The sequence below is a fragment of the Tachysurus fulvidraco genome, chromosome 12, assembly GCF_022655615.1.
Source record: "Tachysurus fulvidraco isolate hzauxx_2018 chromosome 12, HZAU_PFXX_2.0, whole genome shotgun sequence".
Classification (NCBI taxonomy): Eukaryota; Metazoa; Chordata; class Actinopteri; order Siluriformes; family Bagridae; genus Tachysurus; species Tachysurus fulvidraco.
In genome coordinates this window covers 16,541,587-16,563,313 of record NC_062529.1, presented here as the reverse complement: position 1 = coordinate 16,563,313, position 21,727 = coordinate 16,541,587, and the positions used below count along the sequence as shown (strand labels likewise).

Here is a 21,727-nt window from a genome sequence, read left to right as displayed (position 1 = left end):
AAATCACTCAGGCAATCTAAAAATGTAATGGCCTTACAGCAGGAAATGCTCTAAAACAGCTGAGAATCTCATATTAAGGTTTGTGGACCCCTGAGTATCTCTAATGAATAGTCAGCGGGTCAGTGATTTTATTGTTATCCTTTTAACGACGTGATCACAGTGGAGACAGATATGAATGTTATTGTTAATTTATGTTTCTAACTGGCTGATCACATATATTTAATGGCCTTTGTGTACAGCGCTATAACTCAATAAAACAAATATGAATGAAGTCATGTTGAATCTGATTGTATCGGAACAGAATAAAAAAAAAATAGATAGCAATCAATCAATCAACTTCTTTAAAAATAATATGAGGTTACAAGACCGAGGTCTGGACCTCGTGACAGTTCCTGGAGGTTTACGAGATAAACAGGCTGTAGTTCTAAAAAGTTCAGGAAAAATCATAATCATAATCATAGTCATAATCAGGTTTCTAAATGTTTTTATTAACTGTTTTGGGGAACTAGAATAAAATCGCACCAGTCATTTTATCCCAAAAGTTTTATTGTCATCAGTGTATTCAGTACTAAAGCCAGGTAGATTTCCTTGTGGCTGCAGATAATGAGCATCAATATTAATGTTATCCCTGAAATAATTCTAAACTCTATAATAGTTGTAAGCTGAATAGTGAATTGAGGAGTATGGCTACAGTTATAAACGTGACTGTCTCCTGTAGGCAACAACAGACTGTCGGTATTTTTCTGCAGCACCAGACTTACTGTACTTTCCTCATGAATGTTATTCCAGTGATGCATGTTTATTGTAGTGACTAAATAATTAAAAGTAGTTACTAACGAATATGATAGATGTATTAGTTAATGATAAGGGGTTAAGATGTGGAAGGTATGCCACCATTTTGCATAAATCCTATTTAAAGGCAGCCGGTGGGTTTTGCCGTGCAGGACTACAGAATTATGGCAGATAGTAACTGAGCTAGAGGAAGACAGAAGCTGTTTTCAAGGAACAGAGTGAGAGAGGTCACTTTGAGGAGCTGGACACCGGCTCATGCCAAGCATCACTCCCTCTCCCTCTGTCTGTGTGCCTCCCTGTCGCCTAATCCTCCAGCAGACTGGCCGGAGCTTGGGCTGCTCGTCTGAGCTGGGTCACTTCCCTACTATCACAGCGCTTTAATCTGAGCGGCCTGCCTGCACGCCGCTCGCCTAAACACACCGGCGGCCCCGTGCCAGCAGAGGAGTGGCAGCCACTACCATCCCTGAGAGAGACAGCTAGAGGTTGTCTGTACATGGATGGGCACTTCACAGCTCGGCAGGGGAGAGAGGAAGGGGCATCACGGCAGCTGCTCAGGGCATATGGGCAGAATTCATTAAAGGTGGCTAAATAAGCCAACATGGAGAGAAAGAGTGAAGCAGAGCTGGAGAGAGAGAGAGAGACTGGGCACAGAGTTGGAAAAACAAAAGCAGAACGTGTCCACAATGTTTGTTGTTTTTGTTTTTTTTTACCTGATGTTTCAGTTAGAGAGATGAAGGTTTTTCCACAATTAAATTCTCTAGACACAAACGTTCATTAAAAACTATTCTAAAAGCACAGCTTGAATTTACAGCTAAATGGCAGAACCAGATTAATTTATAAAAAAAAAAAAAAAAAACAGTATCAGCACAAATTAGTGCACAGAAACCCAAAAAGGCAGACTGTACAGGAAATGCAGAAAAAAATTATGCTTGGTTCTGCATTCTGAGCCTCCCAATGAACACTCTGCTCATAGACTGTACTGTTTCTTATTTATTATGGCTCTCCACCAAACACTGTTTTAAAGGTTATATGGAAAAAATTATATTTGGCAAGGCATATAAGAATATTTACTATAAACAACTTGCTAGTTCTGCAGGTGATAAGATGTGCTACACTAAGTTATATTGACTTACTATACTGCATTAAGCCATGTGTAGGCAATGTTAACCAGTATAAAGTTTAGGTTGGGTGATTTATATGGTGAGAACTGTTAAATGAGGTGAAGCTCATATTTACGCAACCTTAGCTCTCATCACTTCTCCTTCTGTTGCACACTTTTATATTGATGTTTTGGGTAATCAGTAGGGTTTCCAGGTCCAGGTTCCAGGTTTTCCTGCATTAGATTAGATTAGAAATATTATTAGATTCATACCAACAGTGTTCTGCAAGACAAACAGTTTTGTATGTAAACAGTAAATATTTTTTCTCTTCTCCAAGAAAAATGTTTATGCATTTAAGTTTATCAAAATTATAAACATTTTTCTTGGAGAAGAGAAAAAAATATTTACTGACTTATTTATTTAATATTTATTTATTTAATATTTAATGACTAGTTAACAGAAAGAGATTTAAAATTAGGTAACTTTCTATTGGCTTATTTAATGAGCTCTGAATAACAACCAGTGTTTTCCTACATTTTTCTTCACTCGATAAAGAGCTATATTAAATTTACAGTAATTTATAAAACAGGAACTCAGCCATCATCCTGGAAAGTTATTACTAAAAAATTACTACAGTAAATTACTATATTTACAACAGCAACTCAGTTGATACTGCTGTAAAAGGAACAGTTTTGAACACTTTTATTGTGTATGTATAACATATAGCTGGAGAAATAATTCCCTGATGTCTAACATTATATTAAGTCTTGATTAAACAACTTTTCACATTCTAAACCTGCAACCTTTCATAATTAGAGAGTGGTTTTCAGACCTAATATAAACATTTAATTATGTTAATCCCAGTGATGTCAATAGGATCCTAGCTCAATGTGTTTGAGATAATTGTGCAGAATGTGGAAGCTTTGGCCAAGAGCAGACAGATAGAGTCAATGGTGCAGTCAATAATGATAAGGTTGTGTTGCTCTGTTGTGTAAAGTTCATTTTAAACCAATTAACTGGATTTCAGCTTACCTGTTCATTAACCTTGGAGTTGATCCTACAAATTCTCTCCAAATAATATGAATGACATGAAAGGTCTTGAGATGAATGAATGAGTTCAGGAGAACAGAAGCAAAACTTTTTCTGGGTTGCTTTTAATATCAAAATATGGAAAATACAGCACAATTCCAGAGGTTAAAATTTCAATATGAACAATATTAAGATACATACATATATGCAGGTGTAACTAGGGGGGATACAATATGAGGCCCCTAGCGAGAAATGCACTGGCCTTTCACTGAAAGTCATCTATCCTCAGGCCACAGGAAGAGGAGACTGTTCCTCTCTCTCTCCTTGATCCCATTCCGTCTGCAGCTCGGAGGACACCTCTGTAAATAGATGATCCCAGTCCCAGCCAACATCCTCCTGCACAGAGAGCACGAGAGGTAAAGAGAAAGCCAGGAGTAATGGAGAGAAGGACATGAAATGGATAGGGATGAAAAAGCCAGAGCAAGGACAAGAGCACAAGAACAGCAAAAGGCCAGGAGCAAGAAGAAGGGACGGTGTGAAGTGATCATAAAACAAACACAATGCAGTGATGAAGAAAGCTGAAAAGATGGAGAGTTAAAGTTAATGTGTCATAAATCTTGCGTTCCTCAGAGGCACAGCATAACCCCCTTTGGTGGCCAAGCAGCTGGTCAGCCCTGGATGGAGTGGGGGAAAAAAATCAGCCCTGTCTGGTCCTAAAAGTCTACTTACCTCTCTCACCTCCTGCTCTGGTGCTAAAACCTTGGTGAGCAGTTTCAGGTCAATCTCACCATCCTGGACAAAAACACACAATATGCATTAAGCAAAAAATAAATAAATAAATAATCAGCCATACAAACAACATCCTCGATAGAATGTAAAGGTTCATACTGTAAATGAAAATGATCAAAAAAGCTACTTAAAAATACTAAAGAAAATCAGCATGAGCAACAGAATCGTTCCTCACCAGAGTCTGAAATGCTGTATACTTCATAAGATCATTGTCCAGATCTCTGTAGGTCATCACTCTGTTCACCTGGATACTGAGGTGTGGAGATAGAAATTATGACAGAATTAAGCAACATATGTACATTGTAAGAAAAAGTTTAGTTAAAGTATATTTCATTTCATTCAAGGCAAAGGTTTCAGCACTAATAAGTAAGGATTAAATGTGATGGTGAGTCCTGTTACAAGAAATAATCAATGAATCCCATATAGTTTATTATTCGAGCTTATTATCTTCCTAGAACAGCATGCAACATGCAAAAGTGTTTTACACTTCTTATGCCACACATTTAGAATTCAAAAAATGAACAACACATCGTCTGTTTAACTGTTGATTATTTTGTTTAATGCTGTGGAAAGTCCAAAAGAAAGTTAGTTTCTATTATGATTAAAAAATAATGACATTGTAAAAAAATGTTTTTGTCAATTTCCTAAGAAACCAGAAAGATCAAGTCTATGTTGACGGTCATGAAGCATTGACACCGAAGACTCTTACAGAAAGCCTCACTATTTCATTGCTTAGACCTTTTTCTTTGTTACATAACTACCCACTTAAAAAAAAATCTGTTTATTATTAAACTAAGATTATGTGCCCTGTGTATTAGCTGTTGCTAAAGAAACCATAACATATTAGAACAAGCTACGATCCTGAATTCCCATTCATCAATATCTTCTGACGAATCAAAATGGAGACTTTAACATTGCTTTGGTGTGAGCCCACTATAAATAAGAGTGCATCTGAGATTAAAGAGTCTGTAGAATGACATCTGCATTACACCACATATTGCATTGAGCCTGAAAGCAAAACCAAAACAGAAACACCATGAAAAATGACTAGATTATGAAGTGCTGGAATCAAACCAAGGCCAAGCAGAATTCAGTCTCTAAACTGATAGACAGCTGAGTATCGCAATTTGTACATTAAACTGAGAGCATATCTATAAAAGTAGCCAGGACATCGCAACACATGCCAGTCGTACTTAAAGCACATTGCAGTACATGCTACATTGCCCTTACGATGAGTTCAATGTGGATACAATCTCACAGTCGGTACACAGAGAGGGCATCTAACATATGCCATGAAACTTTAATTGCTTTAGTTATCAGTTACATAATTAAAGCTCTTCTTAATGTAAGAAATCCTCATAATACATGAAAGTCCTGTTCACAGATCATTAATTTAAATTCATATTTATCACCTGTTGATGTCTTTTAGCCACTAGCATCTGATTTAGCACCTGATATTAAAGCAGTAATGTTTGTTATCAACTTTGCTTCACGATACACAAGTAATCCTGATCTTATTTTTATTAATAATACTATAAGGAATATAATATGATGAAAGTAAGGAAATGTCTAAGGAAAGTGTTGTGCCCCCCCCCCCCCACCCCACATGTGCAGTGTTTGGTCTGCTTGAATCAAACCCTGCTGCATTTTCCCCATGATGCAGTTTGTTTAGGCAGAGAAGAACATAGGAATTGGACTTGGCTGTGGACAACAAAACAACTGGTATGAGTGAGGTGGCTTCTGTCCAGTTCCAAGCAAACTAGCTGATTTGTTCAATCAGGTGAATCAGAAACATGAACAATTCCTGCTTAGACAAAGCCATACGTCATCCAATATATTTTGTGGTTATACTTTTCCAAGTCTTTGATTGAATACCTATAAATTCCCTACTTTCAGATTTTCCAGACTTACTTAAGAACTCTGTATTGTGAAAGCATCAATGGTTTTGCTTAGACAAAGCACAAATCGTATCACAAATGATGAAGAGGAAATAAGAGGTCTATAGTACTGTGCCAAAGTAAAATACAACACAAATGATCCTTCAGGATGTACTGTTAATTATTTGTCACACAATAATGATGGAGAAATGTAGAATACAATAAAACAGCCATACAGTACTTATGTGGGTCAATATTAAATATTCCAAATGAAATATTTACAGATTTGCTACTGTTTTTACTGTTGAACACCCTGCTGTATTTTCTGAACAATAACAGTAATGAACAGTACTGTCTGAAAACTGAATTAACAATTTGACTGAAAAGAATACAGGTTGTTTGTGACTTTTGCACAGTTCTGTATAAACACTCACTGTGTGACCCCTGAAAGAATAAACTCATTGTGTGGAAAGTTTCTCCAAATGGCATCTCTACTCACAACTGGAAACTGTAGTGTTGTCAGATCAGCTGTTTGCATGTCAGATTAACAAATCTCATGGGGTTCAGTCTTAGTTGACGTATTAGCAGTTCATCAGTACATCAGTTGTCAAAGGAGCGTGACATTACACATATATCATAACTATAGATGGAGTATAACAGGGTTCATTTTTAAACCTGACAACAGGCCAGCAATTATTACGCAGCTCAAAACCAGCATAGAAATCTGCAGTGTGGGTTAAATGAGAATCGCAATAGCAACACATTTAATTTGGCTTTCTACTGTGGCAGAAGTTACTGTAATTCAAAGGTGCTGTGTACCTGGGAGGTGCAGCCACTTGCATGGTAAGGTCCTCTTCCTGTACTTCATCCAGATCTGGGATCACAGGGATATCTAAGAAAAAGAATAACATCAATAAACTACACATGTTCTAATGGTGGATGTTTCAGTCTGATTAGACACAGTGGAGGATAAGAAACAGGCAAGAGATCAAAAGGGAGCAAAAAGGAAAGGTGGGCTGCAAAAATTTGAATTGAGACCAAACATTTTGCAAACTTTTCTAAAAAGAAAAAAAAAAACCTGAAGCCCTTGGAACATGCTTGGCCATATGCTGCTTGCTACTGCTGGGTGTTACTGAAAGCTGCAACATATCTCACATCTCTTGAATCATAAGGCTTCACAGATGCCGTCTGTCTCCTCTGTTAATTTTTGTTTATATTGCGTGTGAACTGGCATTTGATTCCCACCCTCCCTCTCCTGCTTCTTCTCTCCCTCCGACTCCTCATCTCTCTTTCACTCTCTCTCTAATATCCTCTTCCTCACTGCCCCCTGTCACAGTGACCAGGCGGGCATGAATATTCAGTGAGCAAGGCGGCATCTCTTCCTGCTGCGAGGCAGAGCACTGGCCAGGGGCTCCCTGAAAATTGCCTCCCCCTTACCCTCTATGCACTCCCCCACACCACTTATGCACCCCACCTTACCCCCCACTACCCCAGCATTTGGGCCTTGTCACTGGTGGCTACCCTACGGACCCTTTGGGCTGGAGTGGGTGACCTGTGTGCCCGATCGGCATGGGCTAGGCTCCAGGTGTGCCCATCTGTGTGGGGTCGGAAGTCACGGCGCGCCCTGGCAGGAGCCGCAGTGCCAGGAGCTGCCTGCCCGCCGCTCAAAACAGTGGGAACCCACTTTAATTGGCAAAACTCAACAGGACAGAGCATGGCTTTGCTCCCAAAGAAGGACAGGGCAAACTTTCACAGCCCCCAACACACACACCCACCCACACACCCTTTTGGATGGACTTTCATTAGAGTGAGGAAGTGTTAGTATGAGTATGTTGGGGAGTGGGGAGTGTGAAAGAGACATAAACAAAAGGAAAATAGGACATGGTGTGTCAGTGTGCTCATTCAATATACTATAAGCTCTGATAAAAACGTTTACTATTTGCATATTATTCACATGAAAACTTATACATAGCATTGAAAACGTATAAAACAAAAACTAATCTTTGTCTTTTGGGAAAATGCGTCTCTCTCTTGTACTTTTGCTTTCTAATCAAAAGTGAGTCATTTATCACATGGCTGATAACATATGAAAGTAATATACAAGATCTAATGAAGTATATTTATATTTATCATCTCTTACAAATTAAAAAAGTGTGCAAAAATCAAAACTTTCCTTTTATATGACCCCACAAATTTAAAGACGCTTTATTACACGATCCTTTTAATCAACATCAATGTAAGTAATTACACAGTTATTTTTGAACACCTTCAAACAACCAAGACACACTCTGGGGAATTTTTGGACTGTACAGCTTCAGTCTACGCAACACAGCCTGCAACTCATGTTAAATTCCATCACTCTGACACTGATAACAAGCCCTCTTATGCCTCCATTGATAACTCTTGCTTTTCTTTTATTTTTAATTAAATCTAATTAAAAATGCCAGCCTCGTTTAGTCACTGACAAGATTCATCTGTGTTTCTGATATCCAAATAAATGCAGGCGCGCGCTGAGCGCTACTTCATATTCATGAGGTCCTGGGTGACACTTTGTCCTCTCATTTCCAAAGCAGTGCGTTCAGCAGAATCTGTCCCCCCTGGACCCCCAATCAAATTTAATGGTCTTAGCACAGTGACATCAAAAAGCCTCTACGTCCAGCTCTTCGCAAATAGATTCCAGGCTTGTTTTTCACCCAACCCTCCCCTCATCTCAGCAAATAATGCACTATCAACACAATTCTATGAGAGTTCAATGTGAAACATGCAGGGCTTAGCTCTGTGTATGCAAACGCCATGATTAAGTGGCCAAAGCAAAACAACGTTTTTAAATGAGGTTCCAATACAGCCTATTATGAGAGGTCAGGGGAGAAGTAAGGGTCGTTGAATACAAGCTAATATGACGACTCCATCAAAAACCAAGGCTGCACCTCCCAGCATTTAAGATTTGTTTTACCTCCTATCCAATACGCCCACCAAGGTTATTTACTCAGAGACAGAAGCCTAAATAGACCTATATATATATATATATATATATATATATATATATATATATATATATATATATATATATATATAGAGAGAGAGAGAGAGAGAGAGAGAGAGAGAGAGAGAGAGAGAGAGCCTAACCAAAGGCATCAGCAATGGCATCTGACCATTTTTGGCATGGTCTACTATAGAACTATAAAAAAATGTATCGTATATCAGGCAGTCTCATTAAACACTTTAAAAACCCAGCTCAGAACAGCTATTTAACAGCAAAATAGCTATTGATACTGTATAGTCACAGTATTGTCAGAGCTGACTGTTAGATTTACACTAGCTGGAAGGATCCACAGATATATGTGAACATACTGTATAAAATTTATAAAAGGTATTGTGAAAAAAAATGTTTTTTTTTTAAACCTAAATGTTTCATTCAAAGTCATTTCTGGATTTTCTAAATCAAATTTCAATATTACAAGCTAACATTTTGAACATTTCCAAAATCCGATATCATATTTCTTTTGGTAATTACATTTTGGTAATTTGGTCAAACTGATTTAAATGTTAAAAAGGACCAGTAAGTATGTGTTGGAATGTGTGTTGGAACAGCACTCCACCACAAGCAATGCTTTTATTTTTCAGAATAAATTCTTTCGACCAAATGTTTTACTGTAGAGCTTGAGGGTTCAGTACTTTCTTGATGACACAAATAGAACAATGATACTATTTTTCGGAATTTTTCTAAGGTGCCTAATCTGAGATCCTTCAACGTCAGAACCAAAGCAGTGCCGCTTTCTGAAACTGTGCAACCAGTGGCATTGCTCTTCACCCCTCCTCTTTACTTTTGTCAATTTCAGCCTTTATTTCCCCTGCTGCTTGGTAGAAAAATGGAACAATTATTCCAGGCTGTGCTTTGCTGAAAGTTCTGACATTACTTGTGGGGTGGACCTCAAGAGCTCCAGGGTGTGTGGAAGCCATGTTCCCAGTGGAAGTCACATCGGGCAGGGAGTAGTGTGAGTGAACACACGCACGAGTGCTGCCACTCACGTTATGACCTGTGTGGTTACAGGCATGGAGAATTCTCACCCTTCCACTTGAGGTGTGGGTATAACTTTAACAATCGTGTTATAAATAACAGGTACCTGCCACGGACATCAAAATTTTATTATTAAACTTATGTTGCTTGATAAATAAGAGGAAGAAGAAAAAGAAGAAGAACAACAACAGCAACAGCAAATGTAATTCTTGACAAATTGCTGTGGCAAAAAAACACTAGCACATGCTGTTAAAAGAAATTAATCAGCTTTAGGGTGTGTTACACTGGTCGGGCTGCATTATTGCTTATTTTCCTGTAACGGCACATCCGCTGTGTTGTATTCCTTGCATAGTCCAGTGTGTAATTCATCAAATAAATGATTTTATGGTGCAAATTCACAGCTTAGTTATCAGTTAACAAAGAGGTTTTATTTGAATAACTGCACTGCAGTGATCGATCGAAGGCCATTTTTAGTCTACTGTAATTCAGTAACATACCCAAGAATAAGTGTGAACTGTGTGGCAAACTGTGTTAACAGAGGTGAGCTGAACAGCATCACCAGCAGAAATACAGGGATACTCACCGCTTTCATCATCCGAGCCCTTGGGGGTTTGAGGTCTTAACCGGCGGCTATGCACAAACAACAACAACAACAACATGTGTCTGTTAGAGCAAAGGCTATGGAGCTGTTAATCACCAAAGCAAAAGACTTGTTACTTAGCGGTGAAATTTCTGTGCTAATCTCTCCTGCTGTAATTATGTCCTACATGGCTTGAAGGCACAGGTAAAGTGGTGTAAGAATTCAAAAAAGACAAACGTCTTGCACCCCCCCACTCACCCACCCACCCACCCAACCTCAGTTAAAGTGATGAGAACTCCACCATGATGTCTTTTAATCAGGCTAAGTGATTGTTCTTGGAATGCCAGGATTAGTTGCAACCAAGGACAATTTCCAAGCAATGGCAATTTCCTTTTTTTATAGAAGCAAGCGTAAACAGGTGGGCTATTCTACTGTTACGTTATTTTTTTTATTTTTTTAAGAGAAACTCTTATTTTTAATCAGCAATATGAGAAAGTAATACAACACGAACGGAAAAGTATCAAACTTACTCCTCGACCTCCTCGGGACCTTGTCTTCTTCCAGCTCTTTGAAGAAGAAAACATAGAAAAGGTTAAAATAATCAACAACACATTTTTACTTGCACAATACTTTCTTACTGAATCTTTTTTTTTTTTTGTCCTTAATCATCACAGCACTAATGATTAAGTGGATACCTTTGTGGATACAAGTGTTTCAGCCCTTATTAAGCAAACAGCATAATTTTGCTATTACTACTCTTCTATAATTTAACAACCTGATTAATTAAAACAATTCATTCAACCTTATCTTAATAATAAGTGCTTACTAGATAAACTGGATTAAAAGGGAGAATTTGTATCTACATAACAGACCTGTGAAGGAATTAAAAAAGAAGTAGCATTGTCACACTTTGTTTTGCCCTCTGCTCTTTAAAACAAGGTTCTGACCACAACAGAAACCCACTCAGGGCATCATGCATTGATTAAGGAGATTAAAGAGCAAATCAGTGTTGATTCTGATTAATCAGGAACAACAGAAACAGAAGAGATTCTCTTAGTATTTAGTGCCCCCTACTGGGTAAGAAATACAAGGGCATTTATTTCCAATCTCACCACAAATAAAAACAATTCAATATCAGCTTTATTGATAAATTGCTAAAACTGTGAAAAATTATATTTGTCGCACATACAGAATCTTAAATAAGATAAATTATATTCAATTCAATTCAAGTTTATTTGTATAGCGCTTTTTACAATGGGCTTCATCTCAAAGCAGCTTTACAGAACATAAACATAGAACAGAAGTTAAACATAAGGAGAAAAAAGAATTAATATAGTAAAAAAAATTAAGATATATATAATTATATCTAATCTGGACATTATATTTTTTATTCTGAAAGAGCAGACACACAGAATTCAGGCATTATAAATATACTGTGATTAAATTCAGATCAATTAGTGCTCAAAATGATGTAACTCAAAGGTTATAACTCAAATGTAACTCAGATGTTGTGGCCTTTATAGTTTTATATTATAACACAAGCCTATTGAACACCTTTGAGTGATTTTGTAGCGGCACATGTATTGTGGCACAATAAAAAAAAACAGATGTCACAACTTGAGAAATTGATACAGATTGATGATAAAATACAAAAAACAATTTAAAGTGCCTTAGTTAGGAGTTTTGCCTCCATGAGCCTTCAAAACTACTACTGCGTGCCTTGACATTAATTCTACAAATCTCTGGAACTGTACTAGAAAGATGTTGTGAATTTTACAATGGGATGAATAAAGTATGTATGTATGTATGTATGTATGTATGTATGTATGTATGTATCTATCTATCTATCTATCTATCTATCTATCTATCTATCTATCTATCTATCTATCTATCTATCCATCCATCCATCCATCCATCCATCCATCCATCCATCCATGTACAGCATTCTTCCAAAATTATCCTCAGCCAGTGATCAGTGAAGCGCACTGTCGCTACAAAATCGCTCAAAGATGTTCAATAGGCTTGTGATCTAATAACTATGAAGGCCACAAAATTTAAGTTACATCATTTTCATCCTCTATAAACTATTCAATGAGTCTTCTTCCCTCATGGCCTCATGGACAGGGGCAGGGTCATCCTGAATCTTATCAGAGAATAAAGCTAATCAGTCAGATAACTTTAAATATACATTCAGTCATTCTTACCTAAAAAGGGTAAATGGAGTGGACGAATCCCACAGCACAACAGGCACTATTTTTCCTTTCACTTGTCACTATGCTTTATATTTTTACTGAGCAGGTTTCATATAACTGTGCATAAAGGTAAGTAACCAGGATTTTAATCTTTATGTTTTTCTTGTTATAATGTTTTACACAACAGCTGTATTTCTAGTTATGCTCTGTACAGTACTGTGGGGTAAGGGAGCAGCAGCTCATCCCACTGCCCTCTGTGTGTGTCCTGCCTGGGCAGAGTCACATTTAAAGCACATTACAGGACCTCTTGATTAAGACTCATGTAAGGTAAAGCGATAGACATGGTCAAATTGTCTGGAAAAAGTTGTTAGGGATAAAATATATTGTGACAACCTGGCTTCAAAGGTTCATCAATAAACTGACAGATCAGTTAGTGTCAATTAGGAGTGATAGATCTGCAAATCCTGGGATTTCTGCTGTGGGATTAGTGCAAGCAGGGCAGTGGTGATTGAGCATGAGGGGTGACATTGAGCTGGAAAAAAAAGTCCTTGCCTGCTCTAGAGGGGACCATTAGTTACTTGTTTCACAGTGCAGGATCAATGCCTCGTGAACCCCTTTAACACCTTATACAGAGCTCTAGCCACTATTTCTCTGTCCTTTATCCCTGCCCCAGAAAAGAGAAAATCAAGACAGGTTAGGTAAATGCACCGATATGGCATCTTGACCTGTCTTGAGACAGATGTATAAAGGTTCCCACTGCTGTCCGGATCAGTGATTCAGAAAACCATGCAAATGAATCCAATCTAGCCGGCTTGTTCACTTCAGAGTGCCACTATATGCATCTCTAGTTTTAAAGGAAAGAAGTAGTGAAGCAGCAGAGCACTGAATCAACTGGAACAAGTGACACGCTGCCACTGACAGACTGTAGAGTGCAGTGATACAACAGAATGAGCTTTATACACCATGGCTTCTCCCAGTCTGAAATAGCGTTCTTATTACAATAAGATTTAATGAGCAAAATATTGAGCAACATGCAAAGTTTGTCTTATGGATCTGTAAGAATTAAAAATATTATTGCATTAAATTAATTCAAGCCTGAAAAGCTTTTTGTGTTTGAATAGAGAACACCACCCTCCAGTGACTCATACAGGACACTGCATTCCTTAAGCATTGCAAAAACTGAAATTGAAAGGTTTTATAGCAATTATCACAGATTCTCTAACCGCAAAAAGAAACCAACATTTTTTTTTAAATCAATAATAAATAAATGAAATAATCATACTTCTCTAGAAGACCCTACATAAATAATCTACATAATATATTTGGTTATTACTATCTAGGTTGGAACAAGAAATATGATTCTTGACATTCTCTTTTATAAACATTTATTATATATTCATGATAGGTAGAAGATTATGATAGGGTCATAGATTTGTACAACCGACTTAACATCCATTTCACAACACACCTGGATGAACGTAAGTTAAACTTAATGCTCAGTTTGTTGGCCAGACTCTCATGTTTCCTTTTGTGCTTTGTGTTGAAGAAATACACAAGACTCCATATAGAGCGCACAATTCTGAATCAGTGTCAAAATCTCAGTCACATACAAGACTAGTGGGAATATTTGGCGCAGCAACAACAACAACAACAAAAAAGCTCGCTGAACTATTCAGCCATCAGTGGAAAATTGGCTTAAATTGGCAGGAAATAAAGTATCCCAAGACACTGTTGGCATTCTTACCTGAAAGGATTACGTGACAAACCTAATGCTTTTTTTCTGGGAAGCCTGCTTTGTTGATGGGCAATCATGTACAGTATGTGTGTGCTTGTATACTGTGTTCCAGACAAAAAGGGTAGGACTATGCTTTGGGTTAGTAAGGGTTAGACTATGAATGAATTCATTCAAGCTCAGATTAAACTTAGGTTTGCCTTGAGGATTTGAGAGTGTTTATATATTCATTTTACAAGATTAAAACCTGTGAGAGTGTGTGTGCGTTTATATGTACATAAGTATTACACATATATTATATGTACATAAGTATTACACAGAGATTATATGTACATAAGTATTACACATATAAATATCAGTCAGTGCTAAATATCCTATCAGTATTGCCTGTACCTCCAGCTATCATATCAGTAAAAAAGTCTATGTTATCCTTACCAAGATATAGGCTACAGATGATGATACGTAGAAATGTTTTTTCCCATTAAACTACTCAGTAATTCAATGAGATGGACTGTCACATCTGTTACAAATAGATTTGTGGGAACTCACTTGGCAGATCCGGTCCCGGTGGTCTCTTCAGCCCAACCTCCCTGTCTGCGAGGTGGCTTCGGTGGAGGTCCCTAGAAAATGACAAACAGTTAGTAAACCAAAACTGGCACCTAAAACTTATAATGTACTGAACTTATACAGAACATTTACTGTACATGCACAACATTCAGTGTTAATATAGGATCAAACATGTGTATTTAAAAAAAAATCACATAGTAAGAAGGCCAGGGTATTTCCTGAAATGCACTCACTAATCTGTAATCTAAGACACCTGGAGAAAGATTTTGCCATTTCTAAAGAAACACATTCTTTGGCTGAATAAGGTGTTCCTAGATTAAAGCTCTAGATTAACTGAACTATGCAGACACTCCCTATGAAGCTTCTCTATTGTCCCACAGTGCTTGCACTGCCAAAACTATAATGCTGGAAAAAATACACCTATAGTATTATATGTAGTGTTTTGTTTTGTTTTTTTGTTCAAAAATCATGCAGACCATTTTCACACTGATGCTCCTATTTTTTTACACAGTGGCTATGGACCTTTTTTCCATAAATATTCCACTTCAATAAATGCTTTCAGTGAATACTTTCAAAGACGAATGTTTGTCAGAACACTGCTGTGGATTAAAGGGAGAAATTAGACTCATCTGCTTCTTCTGGTGCAGACACTACGGCTTTGTTCTTCTGACATCCCTCATTTATGTCAATCACAAATCACTCAACCGGACAGCCAGTTGTTTCAACCGCATACAATCGTTAACCACAAGGATCAATAACAGAAATGTCCAAGACAATCTACTGTTTTTTATACTACTGTATACACAGAACAAAATCTGATTAAGTGTGTGTATGTTTTATTGAGACATGATGATGCTCAGGGATGCTATTGTTGCTTCTAACAATGCTTAAGCTTGCTTGCTGGATCAGTAAGCTTTCTGCATTAAATAAACCCATAAAAAGGATCACTCAAATGTAATGTGACTCCTAGATAAGGACATCAGGAAATATATCACAAACTACTTTTTTTATTAATATAAAAAATTAGCATAAGCAAATTTATGAAGCACCCATTTATTATTTGTAGCTGATTTATGAACAATTAGATTTATTGTCAGCCTCTTAGCACTAATGAAGTTGTAAGACAAAATTTTAATATTCAAAGCTAAAAATAAATAAATAAATAAATAAATAAACAAACAAACAAACAAACAAACAAACAAACAAACCGCCAGCCTTGTGCACAATATGACACATTTTATGACTGGACATCATATATTTCAAGGCCTAGTATGATGCCTTTTTAAAAGAGGCAAGTGTTAGTCAATAAAGGATTCCTTTAGTAAAACCACCATATAAGGCAAGAATCAACATAATGATAGGTTACAGTATGAAGAGCTAACTATACTGATACCACAGCATTGTTGCATCCTCAAAGCAAATGTATCAGAAGGATTCGATTTATTTTCTATAACAGCCGCTCTGAAAGTAAATGTAACTGGAAGGCGAATCAAAGGTTTATATAAACACGCTTGTTCTAAAACATTATTGGTTTTCGAGTAGTAACAGTGAACACATGGACTTCAATGGCAGACTTGGCACATTAACAGATTTTTTAAACATTATTGATATTTCTGTGAGGATTCCCATTTATTTGGGTTTTTTTTTTTATCTTAAATGTTAAGATGTTAAGCTTTTGCTGTAAACATAATGAGCTGCATGATTTCAGTTTTATTAACATATTAAGAGAAAGTGATTAAGATACTGTTTATAGCTGTTATGATGGAAGTGTTGTTTCGGGGATGTTCCACAACATTAAATGTACATATAAGCGATTAAAATGTATGTCACTCTTAATTAAATACTAAAATGCTAGCAGTGGCGAAAATGCTATGATTGCTCAGATGAATATATATACAGCGAACAGCCATAACATTAAATCCACCTGCATACCATTTTGTACACCTCCCTACAAACTGCTCTGACTCCTTGAAGACTCCACAAGACCTCTGAAGGTGTGTTGTGGTATCTGACACCAAGATGTCTTAGAAACATTTATATACAGTTTATATACTGCGATTGGGACGGCAAAGAACTTTTAACGCTATTCTGATATAATGTAACTTAAAAAGACAAAGTGTTTCATCATTTTAAATATTTATGCTTCCAGGAGACAATTTCAGTTAGGTATCGTCACATGATAAACAAATAAATATTTAAAAAGTTCAAAATGATGTAAAAACATGTTAGCTTTAGAGTATTTTTAAAAACAGTTTTATAACCTAAGGAATGCTTAATATTTACACCGGACAGTGTAGTTTGTTTGCGGTTCATCTACTATTTTGCACATCTAAAAGAGTTCATTAGGAGGTTGTATGACTCACGCTCACTGATATTCTAATCAGTTCTACTGTAGTTGTGTGTGTTGGGTTTCCGGTGATAACAGATCCATTCCTGTCTGGGGTTAAAGCCTGATAGTGGAGAATGAGCAATAGAAAGAATGGGAGTGTGGGAACTGCACACAGCATCGTTGAGAATGCTGAATGCTAGGAATGAGGCAACATAACTCCAGGAAAAACAGCCTTTTGCTCTCTCATTCTCATTCTTTGTTTCTGAAAATAGTCAATTGGAGTAAGATCACAGATGTCAAACAGGAAAAAAAAAACAGAGGAACTTTTGAATGATGGAATCGTGCAGTGAGGGTGGGTGGGCAACAAATGGGTCTGAAAAACTCACAGCATTTCACATTACCAAATTGGGTCAGCAAATGACACAACGTCCTGAAAGAATGTCTTTAGCTTTACATGAAATAAATAATCTGCCATTATTGAGCTCGTTCACCACAGCTATGTGCAGCTGAAAAGCCTCATACAGAGACAGAAAAGGAAGAACAAAAGCAGTTGGTTGTCCTATTAAAATGGCACGAGTAATTTCATGGCATATGGGAAAGAAGGGATTGTGGGAAGCATAAGGTCATCTGAAATAATGACAACAGTCTGTTTATCAATGCATCCAGGCTTCTCAGAGACTTTCCACTGAGGAAAATAATTTATAGTCCTAAACGTACTTTAATTATATATTACCAAACTACGCAATGTGTTTTATTTAGGCTGGTGTTCAATGGTGCTGGTCATTTGTGCAATCCTTGACTAATAAATGGTTTACATATAAACAATAAAATCATTTTACAGTACTGTTGATGAGACGCTTTCAAATGATCTTGTTTTGCTTGCTGGAATATAGCCATAGCTAATGCTCGAACACTCAAAGTTTTGCCACAGAACTTCTGGGAAATTCACAAGCATTGAAAAGCTTTGCAGCTCTGCCAGTGGTGGAGTGATTTACGAAACCACCAATCGAGACCAAATGTGAGGCATGCAAGGCCACTGAAGACCACTGAAGCTTCTAATGTCCCTGTCCATAATGTGTGCTTCTGATGCTGGACATCAGCCTAACATCATTGCCTGTACCTCCAGAAGTTACATAATCAGATAACTTACAAGATGAAACACATTTTATCTGTGATTGCTGACTCATAACAAACATTATAAAAAGAGCATTAATCAACTGCATATACACAGCTTTTATTTTGCCCAAACAAAATCCAGGTATAAATTATTTTATTCATTCATTTCCATTAAGCGCTATATCCTGGTTGTGATGAATCTAGAGCCTATAACACGAACACTGGGTGAAAAGTGGATGGGATGTCATTCGATCTCAATTAAGGGGCACAAAACATCACACCAACATGTTTTTGGAAGATGAGTACCCAGAGAAAACTCATACACACATGTGCAGAACATCTATTGCGGAACAGACTGTAGCCCAAGCTCAGGATAAAACAAAAGACCCTGGAGCCGTAAGGCAGCAATGCTACCCGCTGCTCCACCATGTCACCCTCCAATAAGTATAATATCTTTGTAATGGAACTACACACTTCATTGACATGATGTCATTTTAGATTATAGATATAAAGCTACCAGTGCACAGAAAGTGGAAATGTTGGTTTTGATCAGATTTCTGTGAAGTTCACGCTTCAGTAATGCATGGTGAGCAAACATGTGTAGACTAAAATGCTGGATAAACAGAAGCATATAGGTTTTATGTAGCACAAGTCAGACCGGCATATAACACAACACTGTCATACAGTATCATGTGTTTCCAAAGCTTTTCTAGAACAAATGACAAATAACATCAAATGAACTTGAGCGTGCTTCATATACTGTAATGCTATCGATAAAGTATTGTGAGAATGTACTGTAGGTCCACTACTGTCTGTCTCGCCAAGATGCCACATCAAGGCAAAAATGGAATATATTTGATGCAGAATATATATTTAGAACAGTTTAAATCTGACCCCAAACTGGCTCAGTCACACAAGACCCCAAAAATGTATTTAATCTAGATGGAAGGTCGTAGAGGGCACGAGAATTATGTTTTTGCATCAGGAAAGTTGGTCTAATTTAGGAAGTTTGAAGAAGGGGGAAATAACATTGCTGGAATTCCTAGTGGAGAAAAGCCAGGCCATGTAGAGCCCTCATCACTCCTGGGGACAAACCAAAGTCTCCATACTGTAGATGCCATTGTGTTGATGCAAGCCTGCTAAACTGGAGCTAGAAAGGAAAATGACCATAGTTTGATAGTACAACAAGCTCACAGCAGGAGGAATGATCTTTCTACTCAATAAAATCATTTGCAATGTTATCATATTTCACTTTACACCTACCTGGTTTTTACATTCATTAGCCCTTTTATCATGAATACCTCCTAGCCAATCTGTTCTTATACATGTTTGGTTAGCCAAACTCTACCCAGACCACAAATAAAAAGAGAGACCGCCACAGAACCACCAGGACGCACATTGTATTTGGGTGGTGGATCATTCTCAGCTGCAACGCTGACATTCTAGCGGTATGGTAGCAGTAGTAGAACAGAGTGTCCCAAAAGTGTCCACAAATTATATATTATATATATATATATATATATATATATATTATATATATATATATATATATATATATATATATATATATATATATATATATATATATATACTGTAAGCATGGAAGATTTTGTAAAAACATGTAAATTCTTCCTATGAATAGAGACTTTTAGGACAACCTAGTTTATTAAGATGTGTCTGATAAAGCTGCCAGTAGGTACACACTATATGATTACCATGATCCACAACCCAAATAAAGTGCTCTGATAGTGATTTCAAAAATCTGTGAATTTATTCATACTGTATAAATAAATTTTAAATAAAAGCTTAGGTTTATGTACCTTGAAGCCATGATTCTCAGGGTCTCAGGGTCTGTAAAGCATGGCCAGGGGATAGCCTTTTTTTTTTTTCATTTCATTACAGCTGTGGAAACACAATTCCTAAACCTAGAACTAATGTTAACTGATATCTAGTGACACTTTTAATGAACAATGGGTGGTATGGGTGGAAATTTCAGAAACAAATAATAAAAATCTAATCTCTGGTGCCGACAAATAAGCAAAATATTATCGTACAGGTTGAAATAATCTTTCTAAATTTCCTTTTTTTTTTTTTAAATAGGTTGTTTGTAAATCTGTACTGAATAAACTACATATACATGTATTTCTTTTCCCACTTAATAGGGTTCTGTAAAAGGTTTAACAACAACAACACAAGAACACAAGTACTGTAACTTTATACCAAGTCATTTTGGGGTAAGTGATTGGAGACTATTAAAGACCAATGGATGTTACCACATGGTATAAAATTACTGAACATGGACAAAACTAAGCACTAGAAGCAAAGCCATGCGTTGCTACTGTACCGTGTCATCTTCCTCCTTGACGCAGCAAACGAGTTGCAGGAGCAAATACACCGGTATGATTAAGTATTATAAATGACACATGTAGTGTAAATGTAAGATGGATATCAGCTGGATGTGTAGTGACCCTGACTCTCAGGATTCACCTCTCCAGGTGCTGACATGCCCGAGGAGGACGACTTCCTGCCGTGTCGTGAATCTTCTGCAGACGTCTGATCAACAGCTTGGCGAGCTCTTCTACCACTCCTGGCATTCTGTTGATAAAATATTCATCACAACCTTAAAAGAAATCGTGTTTATTTAAACAATATATGATGAAGTGTCTGGAAGAAAGGAACATTTCAGGTATGTTTGCAGACAACCGTTTTCTGTTGCTATAGCAACCCGACGCATCAGTTCAACGCGTGCTAAAAGCGTTAGCTAACTAGCTCGTTAGCTTTTAGCATTTGAAATCCCAGCATATGTAACACTGTTTGCCGATAAATAAATAAAAACAGAAAGGTTTGCTGAATAGCAAGGGCTACTGATGTAACTTTGCGTTCACAAGCCTTCAGTTGATAGCATTAAGCCTTAACATTAGCTTCTCCGTAAGCTAGCTAAGCTTCGCTTGCTAACCAATAGACTACCAGTAACATATACAGTATAGTTTATATATATTAAAAAAATAAAACTCTTTCAGTGCATTCATTAAGTGGATAACTTACACTTTTCGGAAATCCGTTGAATCCATTTTCACCTATTTGCAACGAATCGTCCATTTTTTGGGAGTCTGTAGAAGATTCCTGTTGCTCCACCTCTCTGGAGTTTTACTTCCTGGAGATGAAGAAGCGTCGCACAGCAACCGTCTCCAAGGTGCAACTTTATCTTGCTTTTCTTCTTAAAGAAATTTTAATAAATCATGCATTTCGATTTAGAATAATTACATACTGTTATAAACTGAACTATTCCACAGGAAATGCTGAATGTACTTTGTGTAAATACAAATATTTTAAAATATGGTGGTAACACTGTTTATATATTACAAAGACAACAACAACAACAACAACAACAATAATAATAATAATAATAATAATAATAATAATAATAATAATGTCTGGTGAGCAGACCTCTGCTTTCATGTGATGTGTCAGGGGTATCGACTTTGGGGGATAGAGAGCAAAACTTCACTCAGCACACCCACCTGATTCAATTTATCAGCTTATTATTAAGGCCCTAATGTGCTGAAATTGTTATGTGCAAAAAGGGAACAATGGATTACGTGTTTA

At 37.0% G+C, this 21,727-nt stretch overlaps 1 protein-coding gene across 3 annotated transcripts; it reads right to left on the bottom strand.

The window, feature by feature from the left end:
* Positions 1 to 1,858: 1,858 nt before the first annotated feature.
* Positions 1,859 to 21,320, bottom strand: LOC113659810 (intraflagellar transport protein 43 homolog A). Of its 3 annotated transcripts, XR_003444695.2 has the most exons (12): positions 21,167 to 21,320; positions 20,609 to 20,716; positions 20,466 to 20,480; positions 14,659 to 14,729; positions 10,716 to 10,751; positions 10,189 to 10,235; positions 6,407 to 6,479; positions 3,886 to 3,961; positions 3,651 to 3,713; positions 3,152 to 3,317; positions 2,925 to 2,989; positions 1,859 to 2,125 (listed from the first exon to the last, which is right to left on the bottom strand). XR_003444695.2 is itself a non-coding variant. In XM_027172859.2 (10 exons), the coding sequence occupies exons 1-10, from the start codon at positions 21,218 to 21,220 to the stop codon at positions 3,207 to 3,209; spliced, it is 654 nt and encodes a 217-aa protein (XP_027028660.1). In that variant the 5' UTR covers positions 21,221 to 21,320; the 3' UTR covers positions 3,025 to 3,206. The 3 variants fall into 3 exon arrangements, 2 of the variants coding, with proteins under 2 accessions (XP_027028660.1, XP_047677198.1); XM_027172859.2 differs by lacking the exons at positions 1,859 to 2,125; positions 2,925 to 2,989 and having other exon boundaries at positions 3,025 to 3,317; XM_047821242.1 differs by lacking the exons at positions 1,859 to 2,125; positions 2,925 to 2,989; positions 20,466 to 20,480 and having other exon boundaries at positions 3,025 to 3,317.
* Between the last annotated feature and the right edge of the window lie 407 nt (positions 21,321 to 21,727).